Here is a 15989-nt window from a genome sequence, read left to right as displayed (position 1 = left end):
AAAAATAAAAAACAGATCAAACTAGAATAAAAAAGGTATAGTTTTCTAAAATAATATTCTTGGAATAAAGAATGCTTTCCATGCAAGACACAGAACCCAGAAGTCATAGAAAAAAAGAAGATGTTTACAACATTCAACAAAGAATTCATTTCCTCAAAATAGAAAAAGTTCTCACAACTCAATAATAAAAAAGACTAAACACACTTTTACATGGGTAAAACATGTGAAGTAAAGTTTCACAGATGAAATGTAAATGTCCTTCAACGAAAAGGTGCTCAATCTTACCCACAATTTGACAAATACAAATTAAAATAAGTATCATTTTGATTTATGGGACTAAAGTGTTGAAGTAGATATGGAAAAAAAGAATTTCCCTTACATTGTTGGTGGCAAAGTGATCCAACCTTGTAGGTATTAGCTATCAAATATTTGAATGCACACCTGTAATCTCAGCACTCTGGGAGGCTGAGGCAGGTGGATTGCCTGAGCTCACAGGTTTGAGATCAGCCAAAGCCAGAGTGAGACCTCATCTCTAAAAATAGCCAGGCCTTGTGGCAGGCACCTGCAGTCCCACCTACTTGGGAAGCTAAGGCAAGAGAATCCCTTAAGCCCAAGAGTTTGAAGTTGCTGTGAGCTGTGATGCCACGGCAGTCTACTGAGGGTGACAAAGTGAGAATCTGTCTCAAAAAAAAAAAATTAAATTCATGTCCCCTCCATTTACTAATTTCCGCCTTAGTAAACGTTTCTACATATAAACTCATACATGTGCTCAATGAGCTTTATATAAGGACATGATGGAGGCATTCTGTAAAAAACTGTATGACTATTAAAAATAGTGAAAGCTCCTGAAATATAGAAGATGAAATAAGCAAGGTTGAGATCCTACCTCATACTTTCACAGGAAATGTTTGAAAAGATACACAATGAACAATCATAGCAGTTATCTTTCAGGGAGTACTGCTGGGGGTCAAGAATGGGAGAAAGTCATCTTTTAATGTATAGGTAGACTTGTTTGAATTTACTTCATGCATGTTGTTTCATATAGAACATCACTTTATTTGCAAAAAGAAAACTATTGCACATAAGCATTAAGAATTTTTTTCCATACAAAATTACTTTCTCCTTAAAAGGTTTCAAATATAGTCTACAGACACATGGAATGTGGGCCATGTTCATGAGAAGTATCTAGGGCATGAGTAGCAACTGAATCTCTTTGCAAGTACATATATTTATACCTTCACAAGTATCACAAACCCATATAAATTCATTCTTTTATCCACTTATCCAACAAATAATACTGCATCCTGTGAGTTCTAGGCTGTGTCCTAGGTGCTGTGATATAGAGGTGACTATGTGCATATGACAAAGTCCTCATGCAGCTGACATTCTTATGGGGGAGACAGACAAACACATAAAGGAATAAATATTAGGTGTTATCAACTATTATGGAAATATTAAGTGCTATGAAGATAAATAAAGGAGAGTAAGGGAAGAGAGTGTTATGGAGGTGGGGACTGCTCTTTTAGATAAGGTCATTAGTTAGCACATCTCAGAGGGGACATTAATGCAGAGACGTTAATGAAGTAAGGAGGTGAGCCACACAAGTATCTGGGCAAGATGGGAACAAGGCTGATGTGCTTAAAGAACAACGAGGCATAGCCAAAAGGGAATGGGTGAGGAGAAGATGAGACCAGAGAAGTAAGAAGACACTGAATGACATGAAGCCTTATAGACTATAGCAATGATGTTGGGCTTTGGTCTAAATGTGATGGGGAACCACTGGAGGTTTATAAGTAGGGGAGTGATTCATCTTATCTCAACTTTTTAAAAGATCATCCTGGTTTCTGTGACCAAAGCAAGGTGTAAAGGGAAAGAAGAGGAAGAAAGAGCCAAGTATGGTGCCTCACACCTGTAATCCTAGCATCCTGGGAGGCCAAGGCAAGAGGATTGCTTGAGCTCAAGAGTTTAAGGTCACTGTGAGCTATAATGCCATGGCACTCTGCCCAGGGTGACAGAGTGGGGCTCTGTCTCAAAATAAAATAAAATAAAATAGGAAGGAAGCAGGGAGTTTAGTAAAGAGGCCCATCTCTGGGCAAAAGATCATGGTGGCTTAGACAAGAACAAAAGACCGCAATGGCCTGGACAGGCCTGGCTGTGGTTGTAATTGTGGGAAGCAGTTGGATTCAGAACATATTTGAGGATACAGCTAACAGGATTTGCTGCTGGAATGGATGTGGTGTAGGACAGAGAGGAGTCAAGATGGCTCCAAATTTTGTTCATTCACTCTGTAAGTATTTGTTGATTGTGCGTTCACTTACATGCCTTGAGTAAAATTTGTGGGTTTTACTCTCCGCTCCTGCTTTAGGAACATTGGCTAAAAAACTTCAGTTTGGCTGTATTTTTATTGTCCTAAGAGTGTTCAGTCCATTATCCAAGTAATAAGTAGTTATGTAAGCATTCTACTGGCCAGAGACCACTTCACTGAATAATAGAGAATTAACTTTAAAATGTATTATGCAATATTCTCTATACACATTCCTAGATGATGATGAATGTTAAAGTTGAAGAAAAATGCAGATTCCTGAGCAACTGGGTAAACGTGATGCCATGTACTAAGTTGGAAATAGCCAGGGGAAGAATGAGTCATGCAGAAATATCAAGTGTCTTGTTTTAGATCTATTAAGTTTGGGATGCCTAAATGAGCTAAATGCGTGTTTCAAACTTCTCGAGAACAAAAATGTGTTACACATCTTCGCATCCCTAGAATAGAGCCTGCCACGTTACCCATGCCCAAATGCTTGTTGCAACAAATAGAGGAACCACATACCAAGAAAACAGAACCATGCCCGCGTGGATGAGGGCAACAGGAAAGTTTCAAATGCTACTCAGATTACATTTATCTCTAACAAAGACTGGCAAAGATAGGATGCCAGATCATTTTAACCTTTATGCCTAAGTAAGTAAGCGGATTGTAAATACTACTAACACATTCTCATCTTTGACCCAGTATTGTGCTTTTTGGCAGAAGAAAATAGACTACCAATGTGCACAAAAACTTGTCTCTGATAAAACCATTCATATCAATTTAATGTATACCTATACCCATCTGTATCTTATGCTTCCTTTCAGAGACAGAGTTCTCTGCTTTCAGAAAGGCCAAATCTTCTAGTCCCTTTGATAAGCTAAAAAGATAGGGCTGTCTCAAATAAGAAATAGATGAAAGCTAACAATTAACTTCAATTTGCCCTGAATTCGACAGACTGGTTGTCTAGACAGTCCTAATTTATTTGATTATTGTTCAGCATTCATCTTCACTTTAGATAAAAGGATTTCACCCAAGTTAGGGAATGCAATTATCTCTTAATTCATTATTCACCTCATTCTTTCATTGAAACTTAAAATACACCAGGGGCACTCCACACTGCTGTCCTCAGATTCTGCACACTGGGATGGGATGTAGTTTAAAGCAATAGTTCCCAAAATGCTTTATAGAACACTGGTCAAATAAGATGCTCTAGGGAAAAGTATCAATGTTCTTGGAAGTTGGAGCATTTTATATTATTTCTCCTTCCAGAAAATATTAAAATGTTAAAGGCCTGTACAAATCCACAGCAAAGACATTTGTTTCTCACAGCATCTCTCCCCCTTCTACCTTAAAAAAAAAAAAACAAAAAACTATATCTCAAAACACACTTTGGGACAGCTGGTCATATCTCTCTTAAGATTGTTCAAATAGGCTGGGCATGGTGGCACTTTGGGTGGCTGAGGTGGGCAGATTGCCTGAGCTCAGGAGTTGGAGACCAGCCGGAGCTAGAGTGAAATCCCATCTCTAAAATAGCCGGGCATTGTGGTGGGTGCCTGTAGTCTCAGCTACTTGGGAGGCTGAGGCATGAGAATCTCTTGAGCCCAAGAGTTAGAGGTTGCTGTGAGCTGTGATGCCAATGCACTCTACCCAGGGCGACTAAGTGAGACTCTGTCTCAAACAAACAAAAAAAAAGATTGTTCAAATAGAGTAATAAATTCCCATAGGGCCTAAGGTGAACAATCCCTAAAACATAAGCTGAGAGTTGGAGAAAGGCTTTGGGTAGCTATGACTTAAGCTCTGCTACCTCTCATACTTCCTTCTCTTTATTACTAAAAGTGACATTTTTCTTCAACTTTGGCATTCATTATCACCTAAAATGTATTATGCAATGTTGCATAATACATTTAAAAATTAATTCTCTATTATTCATTGAAGTGGTCTCTGGCAAACAGAATTCTTACATAACTGAACTTTTGGACTCTTAGACTGAACACTCTAAGGACAATAAAAAGTACAGTCAAACATTAACTCATACTTAAGTTTTTTAGGCAACATTCCCAACGCAGGAACAGAGAGTGAAACTCACAAATTTTACTCAAGGCATATAGTGAACATGCAATTGACAAATATTTACTGAATGAATACACATACATACAGCTACACAAGACAAAAGTCTTTAACTTAAGCCACAGCTCCCAACTGACTCATTTAATCCAGAAACAGTCACCTTAAGGTCATCTTCATTACATTTGAGAATTTATCCAAAATCTAAGACACTTCTGTCAAACACTACTTCCTCCATGAAATACTTTTCTTTGTCATTTCCTCCAGGTAGAATTAACCATTCCTTTCTCTGTGCTGCCATTGGATCTCTGAACTAACCTCAAATACCAACAGTACTTCAGGCTCATAGCTGTAATCTCTGCGACACAGAGGGATCCTTGCTTCATACAAGTTACTGGATTGATGAATGGGTTGACAGATAAACTAGACAATACCCTCACACCAAAACTTCCCTCTTCCATTTGGGTCCAAATTTTGTCAAATGCTTTTAGTAGCCACTGATCTTTATAAGCTATCACAAATGCATATTAAATAAGAAATGCGTGGTTAAATCAAAGTTTCACTTCAAGATGTAAAATCTTTAAACAGCGATCTTGGAAAGCTACTAAAAGAAAGCCTATCAACCACCACAGCCTTTGATTTCTTTTACCAATGTTTTCTCTCAAATTCTTTCTTTTCAAGACATGTCAGGTTTACTTCTCAATTTATTGTGGGCTTAATACAGGAAATGTAAGTGCATTAGTTTTCAGAATGAATGTTTTAACTGTTTTCATCACGATCTATTTACTAATTCACTAGTTAATGTCCAATGGACTAGTTAATGTCCAATGATGTAATGAACACTTTGAACTTTTTTTCACCACTTCTGTGACATCTCAGTATTAGTCACAAATACTTCTGTGACATTGAGGAGGTTTCCATAACATGAGATGTTGGCCTAGTATAGGGGGGAAAAATCTATTCTTTTTCTTTGTGTGTGTGAAAAGGTCTAATAGCTTTCATCAGATTTTTTAAAGGGACATTTGATCTAATAGGCTAAGAACCACTGATCTAAACTACTCAAACAATCTCTATACATTATCCTAAATGTACTAGGAATGAACTTTTCAAAAAGGAAATAAAATTGTCATTTGAAAGTTATTTTACTTAATAGGATGCCCCATATTTTTAAATTTAAATGTTCACAAAGCTAATACGTTCTAATGTATAAATTACTATAAAACAATAGTCACTAGGCCTTAGAGCATCAAGCTTCAACATAAAGCAATAATAGGGTTTACTGGAGATCTATAGATGGATAAGCTAACAGAGCAAGTTCAGTGAGTCAAGGTATAGAAAGAGCACAGTCCTGAAAGTCAGTATTTTAGGTGTCCAAGGTCAACTTATGTTACTAAGAATTCTGTGGCATTTGGTAATTAACTTGATTATCTGAGCCTCCATTTCTGTTCCTTTGAGCTTTTATAGGCCACCCTTCTGTGACCCTTGGATGTGGTTAATATGTAATTAACTCAACACTCAAAGATTATCATCTGCTTTTTATGTTTATATTGACATGCTTACATAATCAATCAATTAAATACTGTTAATAAGTGGGGCTTTGTTGATTTAGCCTAGCAACAACTAGAAAAGGGCTCAGAGAAGCCATGGGGAAGATATGAATGAGTATCTGTGAAAAGACCCAGGCCCTGATTTAAGTGAGTGAAGTATGTCAATATGAGATGATATAAACTATTTCCAGAATAAATCATGGAAGAAAGAAATTATTAAGGAGGGGTCTGGAAAAGAAAGCTAAAGAGACAAACCTTTGGCTCAGCGACTGTAGCCCAAGCAGCTAAAGCACCGGCCACATACACCAGAGCTGGAGGGTTCGAATCCAGGCCGGGCCTGCCAAACAACAATGACAACTACAACCAAAAAAAAAAAAAAAATAGCCAGGCATTGTGGTGGGTGCCTGTAGTCCCACCTACTTGGGAGGCTGAGGCAAGAGAATCACTTAAACCCAAGAATTGGAGGTTGCTGTGAGCTGTGATGCCATGGCACTCTACCCAGGGCAACAGCTTAAGGCTCTGTCTCAAAGAAAAAAAAAAAAGAGAGAGACAAACCTTCATAAAACTAAGTACTAAAAAAGATACCAGAAGACATAACACATATAACTTAACCCTATGTCTCAGATGACAAAAACCATTATTTCAAATACTTTATATAATGCTATATGACAACATAGAAAGGAATAGATTGAAGGAAAATATAAATTCTTGGCAAAAATATATTAAATATTTGTCACAATTAAGAGGCAGAAACAGCTTGTCTCAAACGTTCACAACATTTAAAAAATGTTTTCATTCAATTTGTGAAGTTCTAATCACTGAAACTTAAAATGAAAAAAACCCGTATCATTATAAAATATATCCATTTCATGTATATAAATATATTCTTTAAATAAGTACTTACTGGGTGTCTATACTTTCTAAATCTCAGAGGTTGGCACTCTTGCAAGCCTCTATATGTGATATCAAACTATAACACAACCTCGTTCTTTCTGGATACACTTGTATCCAAATGCTGCAAGATTTTTCACATGTTAAAATATTTCTATGTCACAACTACATGATTATATGACCCAATATTTTCCAATAATGGGCTTTCAAATTTCTATTTCTTCTTTATTGGCTTCTGTGATATATAGATGTATACTATAACTAGATTTATTTTAAAATAAATTTTCAGATTAGCTGAGGATTATGTATAAATTCAAATCAATTAGTATTCACTAAATGCTAAAATTGCCCATTAAATGTCAAATAAAACCAAAGTGCATTCAACCACGAAGATTTCAAAAACCCAGAACCCAAATAACTGTAATTCTTATATTCTTTGTTCAGCATGAAGAAGTCTATAAAGTAAAAGTTTCCTAGTTTATTTTTGAGGAACAAAAATAAAATAAGGGCAGAGAAGTATCCTAAAAGGTATAAAATAAATGCTCATTCTACACTGAACCTCAGAGCCCCTAAATAACTCAGGCACCAAAAATAAGCAGCCTTTTAAAAATAGAAGCTTTTCTTAGTCACTGCAAAACCACACAACACGTGCTGCCAAGTTCTGGGTTAAAATGTCTAAAATGGCAGAAAGAATTTGTATGGATGATGTATTTCAGCAAAAGGGGAAACTGTGGTACGCTGTGAACTCAATCTTTGGAACGCCAAACATTAGTCATTCTTGCAAAACAGCTTTCCTGTCTCAGATGAAGAGAATAATTCGATCCCTGCTGGTTTTACACAGCACTGAGTTTTGGGTGGCTAGTGCTCTCAATTCTTTTACTAGAGCTTGGCTCCTGAAAAAATATAGAAGTTCTATTGCTTAAACGCTATTTGGACACTAAGAGCTCTTTCTACATGACACTTGGGATTTAACTGCAAATACATGGAGAAACTCTATTTGCCCAGGACCATCCAGAATTATCATGAGGAAGGTGTTTTTACTGTGCATTCGCTAACCATTCACAGTTCACACAGGCACAAAAATCACAGGCAGATGTCATACGCTAAGAGTCATCTCAATAGCTACCAGGATCACATCCCTAGTGGAATAAGCAGCAATTATTTCCTTCCCTGGAATTTTCACCATGGGCTTAAATTAAGCACTGCTCATGTCTGGCTTACACCCTCATGACTATCTGTGCTCCTCTAATTGCTCCTGTTTGGTATGTCATTTTTCTAGCCTCTTATCTCTACCTGTTAAAATCCTACTTATCTTTCAAGGTTCTAGAATTTTGTTCATATTTATAACATTAATATTTATCTCATTGTATTCATGTCAATTATTTACCCATTTGATTACTTCTACAAACAGGACGTGGGCATCTTATGTGCAGGGATACTACTTACACATCTTTACGTACCTCTTTCTTTCCCCATGATCTAGCCACTGCCAGCACACGGTAGAGGCTCCTGAAATACTAGAACAAGCCTAGGAGCCAGTTACCTCTACCCTCTACTTGTAATGAATTCTTTGAGGGATAGAGTATTCCCTTTTCCTAAATGTGTTCGAAGCTATTATCCTTAGATAATCACTAAGGAGATGCTGTCCAGAGGATTAAACTTTTAGGTGATTGGACTAGATTGCCTTTTAAAACCCCTTCAATTCCCAAAGACTCTAAAATTTCAAACAGATCCATGAAGGGAGTATGCACTGTCCCCTAGAGGTGGACTTTTTTCTCTTTTCCTTTTTTTCCTCTCTCTAAAGAGAACCATTTCAGAAATTCTTAGTTAAGGGAAGATTTTAAATCTTCCACCATTAGTTTTCTGTCATTTGTTATATCTGTGATAGCTCATGAATAGAAGATAGTATCTAAATTCAGTGAATGAACTACACGATACTTAAAATAAAATCAAGAAATAAGAGATAATGTAAACATTTCACATTGTATATCGAAACAGTACCCTGAACCCCATAAATGCATCAATGTACAAAGTTATGATTTAATAAAAAAAGAAATAAGAGACAGAAAATCAGTGTAAATTTTTAAGTATAGATTACAAGTTACACAATAGGAGAAAAAAAAATCAATGAGAGCCAGACTGATCAAGGAAAGGATCTTCAACCAGGTATGAAGGATGGATAGGCTACATAGTCAGAGAAAAGTACCTCCATGCTAAGAAAGAAAAGAAATAGGATGGGAAAGGCATGAAGGGACATAATAGACTAGTGTAGCCCTGAGGACGACAGCAATAAGACAAATCCCATGTTGGGGAATGGTGAGAAATTCTATTTGTCCAACAAAGTGGGGGCAGGTAATTGAGGGTGTGGAAGGAGGGCTTGAGAGGCTGGTAATGGGAGACCATTAAAACCCTGAACAGAGGAGGTGATGAAAGAAGCATTTAAGAAAAATCAAGTCTGGGAGAACACTGCATGTGGTATGGACATGAAGGGAGAGCCATTACTGTAAAGGGTGGCCACTGGGAAGGAGGTCACAACAAAGTGGGCTTCCGGGGTGAAAAGTCTGTCCCAGGGGGATGTGCAAGGGGGCATCACAGGGAATGTAGAAGAGGGATAGCCCAAAAGAGCAGTTATAAGGGTTTGCTAAAAGTGTGTAGAAGATGAAAGAAAAGAATGTGTTAAGATGATGGATAGGATGGTGATGTCAAGAACAGAGTCAAGGGACTGAGGAAGAGAGGTTGGATTGGCGGGCCTGGCCACTTTTGGACACATTGAATCTGAAGTATTCAAGTGTAAAATATCCAAGACCAGATAAGCTACAGGATAGGAGTTCAGAGAAAGAAAAGGATTCAAATTAAGGACTTGAGAGCTTTCTACAGATATGAGAAAGCTGAAGTCCTAAAATAAGAAAGTGGAGGTGTGTAAGAGCCCAAAAGTGATAAACGGTGGAACCTTCAGCTCCAAATGTGTTCAAAGCTACAACCTAGAAGCTACAACTTCTTCAAAACTAGAAATTTGCAAGAATATGAGCACAATGAAGGAAAGGAAAAGGGCCAATCAGTATGGGATAAAAATCCAACAGTGTCACAGAAAACATGAAAGGACTTTCACAAAGGAATGGGTGATAGATGATGAATGATGGATCAGGATCAGAGCATGTTAAAGACACCACCCCTAGACTAACAAATGAGCAGAACTGTTTCCCCTTTCAACTATTAACACAGTATAGCATATGAAATTGGGGGAGGTGGACAGAAAAAAAGAGTTTTGTGGCTGTAAGACATGCTCTATTTTATGTTTTTAATGACGAAAAGGAGATACAGCAGGATGCTGCTATTCTTTGTGTAAAGAGAGTAAAAGATAATGCTGATAATATAGATATGGTTTGAGTAATGTCACTGAGAATATTTACTCTTCTGGGAGCTATAAAATAGGAATAGCACTGCAAATGCTAAGTACTGGCTATATGTTATAAATATGTGGATAACATATCAAAGTGTGTAAGTCCTTACAAAGTTATAAGGAGTATTCAAAGGCATTTAAAACTGACCCAGGGACAATTAAGTAACTCATGGGATACTGCCAAGCACACATAAAGATGATGTGTTTCTGAATTCACAAGAATGCTTGAGAAGTGATGCCTCTCACTTGCTCATGGAATACCCTATGTCCAGGATCTGACTTGAATCACACTTGTCTCTACTTTCATTTTAGTTGTGAACTATCTGGAAAGGTACCACAGACAGAAAGCAATGTTTCTGGTCACTTTGAGTATCAAAATCATTCAGATATAAGAGAGATGACATTAGAGGAAACCAAGTACTTTTCCAGTTGCTGACAGATTAGAAGCTGGCCTCTGGAATAGCCGTGTGACCTACTGTGCAAGAGATGCCCTCTACCTCTCCCAAATGGAAATTAATTAATAATTAATGGGGATCATGAACCATGGACAGACCCAAGTTTTGTGGGGCCTGAAGCTTATATAATTTGGGTACCCTCTTTAAGAAATAAGAAAGCAAAATTGCGAACATGAGATTCAGTGTGAAACAGATTTACAATAAGAACCAGAGAATACCTGCAGTTGTAAGGCTATAAAGTGTAAAGTTCTTCAGTACATGCTGAATCTACCTCTGCAAATGACCACATATTGAAAGTGTAGGAAGAGAGAAGGAGTAGGTAATCAGTCAAAGGAAAAATAAAGGACAGTATTCCTTAAGGAATACTGGAGTCAGAACAAGGAAAAGACAATAATAAAATCCCATAAACAGCAGTGAATTGTGGAATATAAATGATATGAAGATGGGAGAGGACACAAATCTCCCAATCAATTTTCACAACACATTATCATATTAATTTCCCAGAATAATCAACAATCATAGTGCTTCTAGGAGGCCTAAAAGGACTAGATTTTTGGAAATAACAGTCCACTTCATTGCAGGCACTCAACAAGTATTTGCTGAATGAATGAATGAAGGGAAATATTCCATTTCCTTACTCTCCATCAGGATCTTTCTTCTGATGTTCCAACACATATGCATGTTTTTGCTGGCAGAAGCTGGAATTGTCAAAGCATTAGTTCCTACCAATCTCTTTTCTAGCGACTACCTAGAACAGATCAAGTCAAAAGCTTTCTCCACCCAAAATGAATTTGTAAGCACATTCAGAGTCCCCTCGAAATGATTATACATAACAATAACTACTGGGGGGGGTCACTCTACCTACTCCCTCCCATCTTCTTTCTTCTTTTGTCTAAATCAGATCCTGCTGGTATGAGGGCAAGGTCAACAGGTCAGTGTGGGATCCTGGCTAGGACTGAAATGCAACACAATTCCTACATTTCAACATTTTACCAATTAGGACAACATAAGTGACAATTTAATATGTGAATCACGATTAGGCTTCAGCAAGATACTGAAAAGCCTCATGCACCCCTCACTTGATCAGCCACAAACCTAAACCAGGAGAAGGGGAAGGGTCTGACAGATGGAAGACAAGGTTCAGGAAGGGGGAGCTGTCAGCAAAAGCGGGAAGGAGGGGAAAATAGGGCACTTAGCCTCTGCTTTATAAAGGGGATCCCTTTGGGCAATAAATGCCTTACACCTTTGGCAAGTTCTTAAAAAAGGCAGTAGTAGTTTAAAACTAAGAGCTCACGCCTCTTTCCTTTAAAAAAACATCTTTTCCTAAAGGATTTTAAGGTAAGATGCTTAGAGAAGAGCAGGATATAAGTATAGTAAGATATAGATAGCTGATATAGTGTTTAGGGCAACAGCCACCTCCGGAATTAGAAGTGTGGGTCTTAAATGGGAGATAATCGTTCAGCCACTTCTAAGCTAGGCGACTTGACCTCAGGAGAGTTACTGAAACTCCCCAGCCCTCCATTTCTTGGCTTTCTAAAATGGGAGTGAATTTAGTACCCACCTCACAGGACCGTTGAGAACTGAGGAAATTCACATAAAGTGCACAGCACTTAATATAACTGCACAGCAAGTTAATTAAATATTAGTGTTTAATAGTAGTAGTAGTAAAATTACTGTGCCTGCCTCCCCCAGTTCACACCACCAGCAAAACTGGCTCATGCCCCATTCCCACCTATCAGGATCCGAGCCCGCCAAGGTTACATTCTTGCATAGATACTCTCCAAATGCAATACAGCTACTACTAGCCCCCGACCCTGGGCCAGCCAGAGCCCCTCTGGCCACCACTACGGTCCGTACTGACCTGAGATACCGCCTCCTATCACGACTACGTCGAACATGTGGCCTGCGATACCCGTCTTCTCCTGACTCGCCATTCTTTGGAACAGACTCTCCCGAGGCTTGGGTACAGGAGTAGAGACGCTGAAAGGCGGGATGTACCCTTCTACCAACTCTCTGGGGGAGCCCGGGGGCGGAGCCGATCTTTCTGCAGATACCCGGGGGGAGCCGGGCGCTGAGGGCGTGGCGAACCTTACGGCTGACACTCCAGGAGCGCCCGGGGGCGGAGCTGATCCTCCAGCTGATACCCGGCGGGACCTCAGCTCTGAGAGCTGGGAGGACCTTCGCGTTAACACTCGGGGAGAGTTACTGGGTTTAGGAGGTACTTGTATTGGCACTTGGGAAAGATTATTGAGTGTAGGAGGAGGTCTTTCTACCGACCCCCGGGGGGTGCTGGACATTAAGGGCGAGGTGGTGGACTCTTGTACTGACAGTTGGACGGAGTTATTGGGTACGGGAGGTGGTGTTATCGACAACTGGGAAAGGCTGCTGGGTAGAGTAAGTCCTGGTACCAATATCCAGGGGAAGCCGGGCACTGCGGGTGTGGCAGACCCTAGTGCTGAATCTCGAGGGCTGTTACTGGGTGTAGGAGGTCCCGGCACAGATGCTTGGGAAACATTACTGGGGACAGTAAGTCCTGGTACCGATAACCAAGGGTAGCCTGGCATTGAGGTCGTGGCGGACCCCGAGGGCAGGTTAGGCTGTCCTACCGAACTCCGGGGGGAACTGGACACTAAGGGCTGGGCTGATCTTTGTACTGGCCCTGGGGAGGGGCCCACGGGGGGGACAGATTCTGCCACCGATAACCAAGAAACGTTGGTGTCCTTGTTAGAGGTTGGCGCTGCCCCATCAGAGGTGTTGAAGGCGGTAGATATGGAGGTCTGATCGTTGAAGACAAAGGCGCTGAAGCTCCAGCCACTATTGGAGTCGGAGTCAGTCCTGGGATCAAGACTGGTGCTGTAGTGGGAAGGTATACTAGAGGTCCAGGAGCCGCCCAAGTCCGTAGTAGTCTGGGAGCTGGAAAATGGGTGGGAGAGGGTCTGCCACTCAGAGCGGATGCTCCACTCGGATGGGTTGGACAAGGAGGCCTCATCCGTGCTGGAAGTCGGTGCCGGTGCCGGTGCTGGGACCTGGGCAGCAGCGACCCTGGCCTCAGGCGGGAGCTCCGCCCCACGCCCCCTCCCGGCGCCGCCGGGGGAGGGGGCTGAGCCGTAAGCGCTCATGGTTCTGGAGCCCAGGGGGCGCTGGGGGCGGTGCTCTGTTCTCCGCAACTATTCCCCACCGTCGTTAGCCTCTCCCGGCCGGGAAGTCCCCTGTCTGCACTTTCCGAGGCCCGCCCAGGGAAGCCAGCCCACTCGGAGGCGGGGAGGCGGCGAGGCAGGAGACGTTGAGCTGGTGCGGCCTGGCTCCGCCTTCCCACCGCCCCGCGAGTAAGCGTTAAAAAACCTCCCACTGGGTGTGGCCGGGCGATGCCACTACAGAGTGGGGGAGCTGGTGTCTTGACAAGGGTGAGGGAGTGAGTGTGGGAGTGATTCTTGGGGTTTCAATCCGATGCTTTCATTGTATAGGTTTAACTGCCAGGGGGCTTGGCCACAGTGGACCTAGGGAAGATGTATTTGAAGGAAGCAGACCCGGGGAGGGTCGCGGGATCGCTGCCTCACTTGGTCTGGTCCTTTATGACGCCAGGGAGGCCAACTGAAGTTTGCGCAGCCGCGCATCCTCCCTGGGGAGGGTGCAGGGCGGGCGCCAATTGTCTCTTTTTTCTGTGGGGTTTTCAAGCTGGGGCGTTTAACCAAAATTGAAGCAAGTAGGCAAGAAAAATATCTCAGTTATCACAGATTAAGTGGGATTGCAGTTTAAGTTTCTGCTAAGATGCAGAAACAAAAATAAGTTTTCCTCATCCTACTGAAAAGAGTAATATTTACTGGACATATTTTATTATGTAGCCATAATACACAATTTTTTGCTAATTTTATCCATTCCGTATATTTTAACTATCTCTTATCCTCGTAGAGCTGGATTTTGAATAACTTGAACCCTCAAAAATAGATGAAATTATGACAAATTCATAGTAAGTGGTGGAAGGTTTAACGAGATATCCATTCTCACCTATAAACATTTTTCCTGCCCCCACCCCGTTCTCTATCAAACATATGTTGAATAAATTGTAAGGAAATACAGAGGTAGTATTGCCTTTATCCTGTTTTAATAGCTCTTACTTGCTAGAATAGGATTTGAGACTTAAGACTGAAATGAAATCATTTTTATCTCAGTAGAAATGAAATCATTTTTATCTCAGTAGACTTTGAAGCATAGAGGAGGAAATTAGGTACAAAGATTAAGCTCTGACTAATCTTGCCCTGTGCCTAGTGCATAGTGTGAAGTATTTGAAAAGAAATGAAAGCAGTGAGAATGGGCAAGGTACTTGGGATATTCCAGTAACACAAGACAGATACTTTCATCAAGGAACACAGTCTAGAATGAAGAGCTAGTAGAAGAGAGAGACAACTGCATGTTGATGTGTAAATACAAACTATGATAAATGTTAGAAAGATTCACAGTGATAGTGTTAAGGTTTTTTTTTTTTTTAATTGTTGAGGATTCATTGAGGGTACAGAGATGGAGGTTACACTGATTGCATTTGTTAGGTAAGTCCCTCTTAAAATTGTGTCCCGCCTCTTGACCCCTCTAGACAGTGTTTTTCAATCTTATTCATCTTATGGCACACTTGAACCTGTAGTTAAACTTCTACAGCACATTTAAATTATGTTGATCAAATGAAAGAGTAAAACAAAGAACATATTTACTGTGCTTTGAACTTGTTTCAAAAATATTTTAATTAATGGTCTTCAAAAATTTTCAAGGCACACCAATTGAAAATCACTGCTCTAGAGGTTAACTTTGGGAAGGGGAGAATAAAAATGTTCCAGAAAGAGAGAACAATGTAGGCAGAAGCCCTGTGGTAGAAACAAGCATGGATCATTAGGACAACTTAAAGTCAGCCAATGGTGCTGTGGCAAAGCAAGAAGCACAAAAGACAAGGCTGCTAAGGTGGCTGAGCTAAGGGTCACATTCTTGATCTTTATCCTAAGAGCAACAGAAGCCGCTGCAAGACTTTAAGCAAGGAGTGATGTCCCTAGCTTACCTACATTTTGGAAAGGTGTATATGCCTGCCATGTGAGTAATAGGGCAAGAGTAGATAGATAAAGGGAAACCAAAGTTAGGCATTGTTCAAAGAAAGAGGTGAAATTCTTGAGACTGAAGTGGGTGGTGGCAGTGGAACTAAAGAGATGTGTTTATATTAAGAGACATTTACAAAATTGGCAGAACTTGGTTGTGGCTGGGATCTGGAAGATCATGAGCATATTTTTGAACATGTTGAGTTTCAAGTGCCTTTGTGACATCCAGATGAAGGTTATAAAGTAGGCAAC

At 40.3% G+C, this 15989-nt stretch overlaps 1 protein-coding gene across 1 annotated transcript in view; it reads right to left on the bottom strand.

Annotated features, from left to right (window-relative positions):
- Positions 1–12768, bottom strand: part of MAOA (monoamine oxidase A) — a 100749-nt gene extending 87981 nt beyond the window's left edge. The window contains exon 1 of the mRNA XM_053579508.1: positions 12524–12768. Within this exon, the coding sequence (XP_053435483.1) occupies positions 12524–12596 (73 nt within the window). The 5' untranslated portion in view covers positions 12597–12768. The remainder of the gene's footprint in view (positions 1–12523) is intronic.
- Positions 12769–15989: the final 3221 nt, after the last annotated feature.

Source organism: Nycticebus coucang, chromosome X, assembly GCF_027406575.1.
Source record: "Nycticebus coucang isolate mNycCou1 chromosome X, mNycCou1.pri, whole genome shotgun sequence".
Lineage (NCBI taxonomy): Eukaryota > Metazoa > Chordata > Mammalia > Primates > Lorisidae > Nycticebus > Nycticebus coucang.
This window is presented reverse-complemented; position numbering and strand designations above follow the sequence as displayed.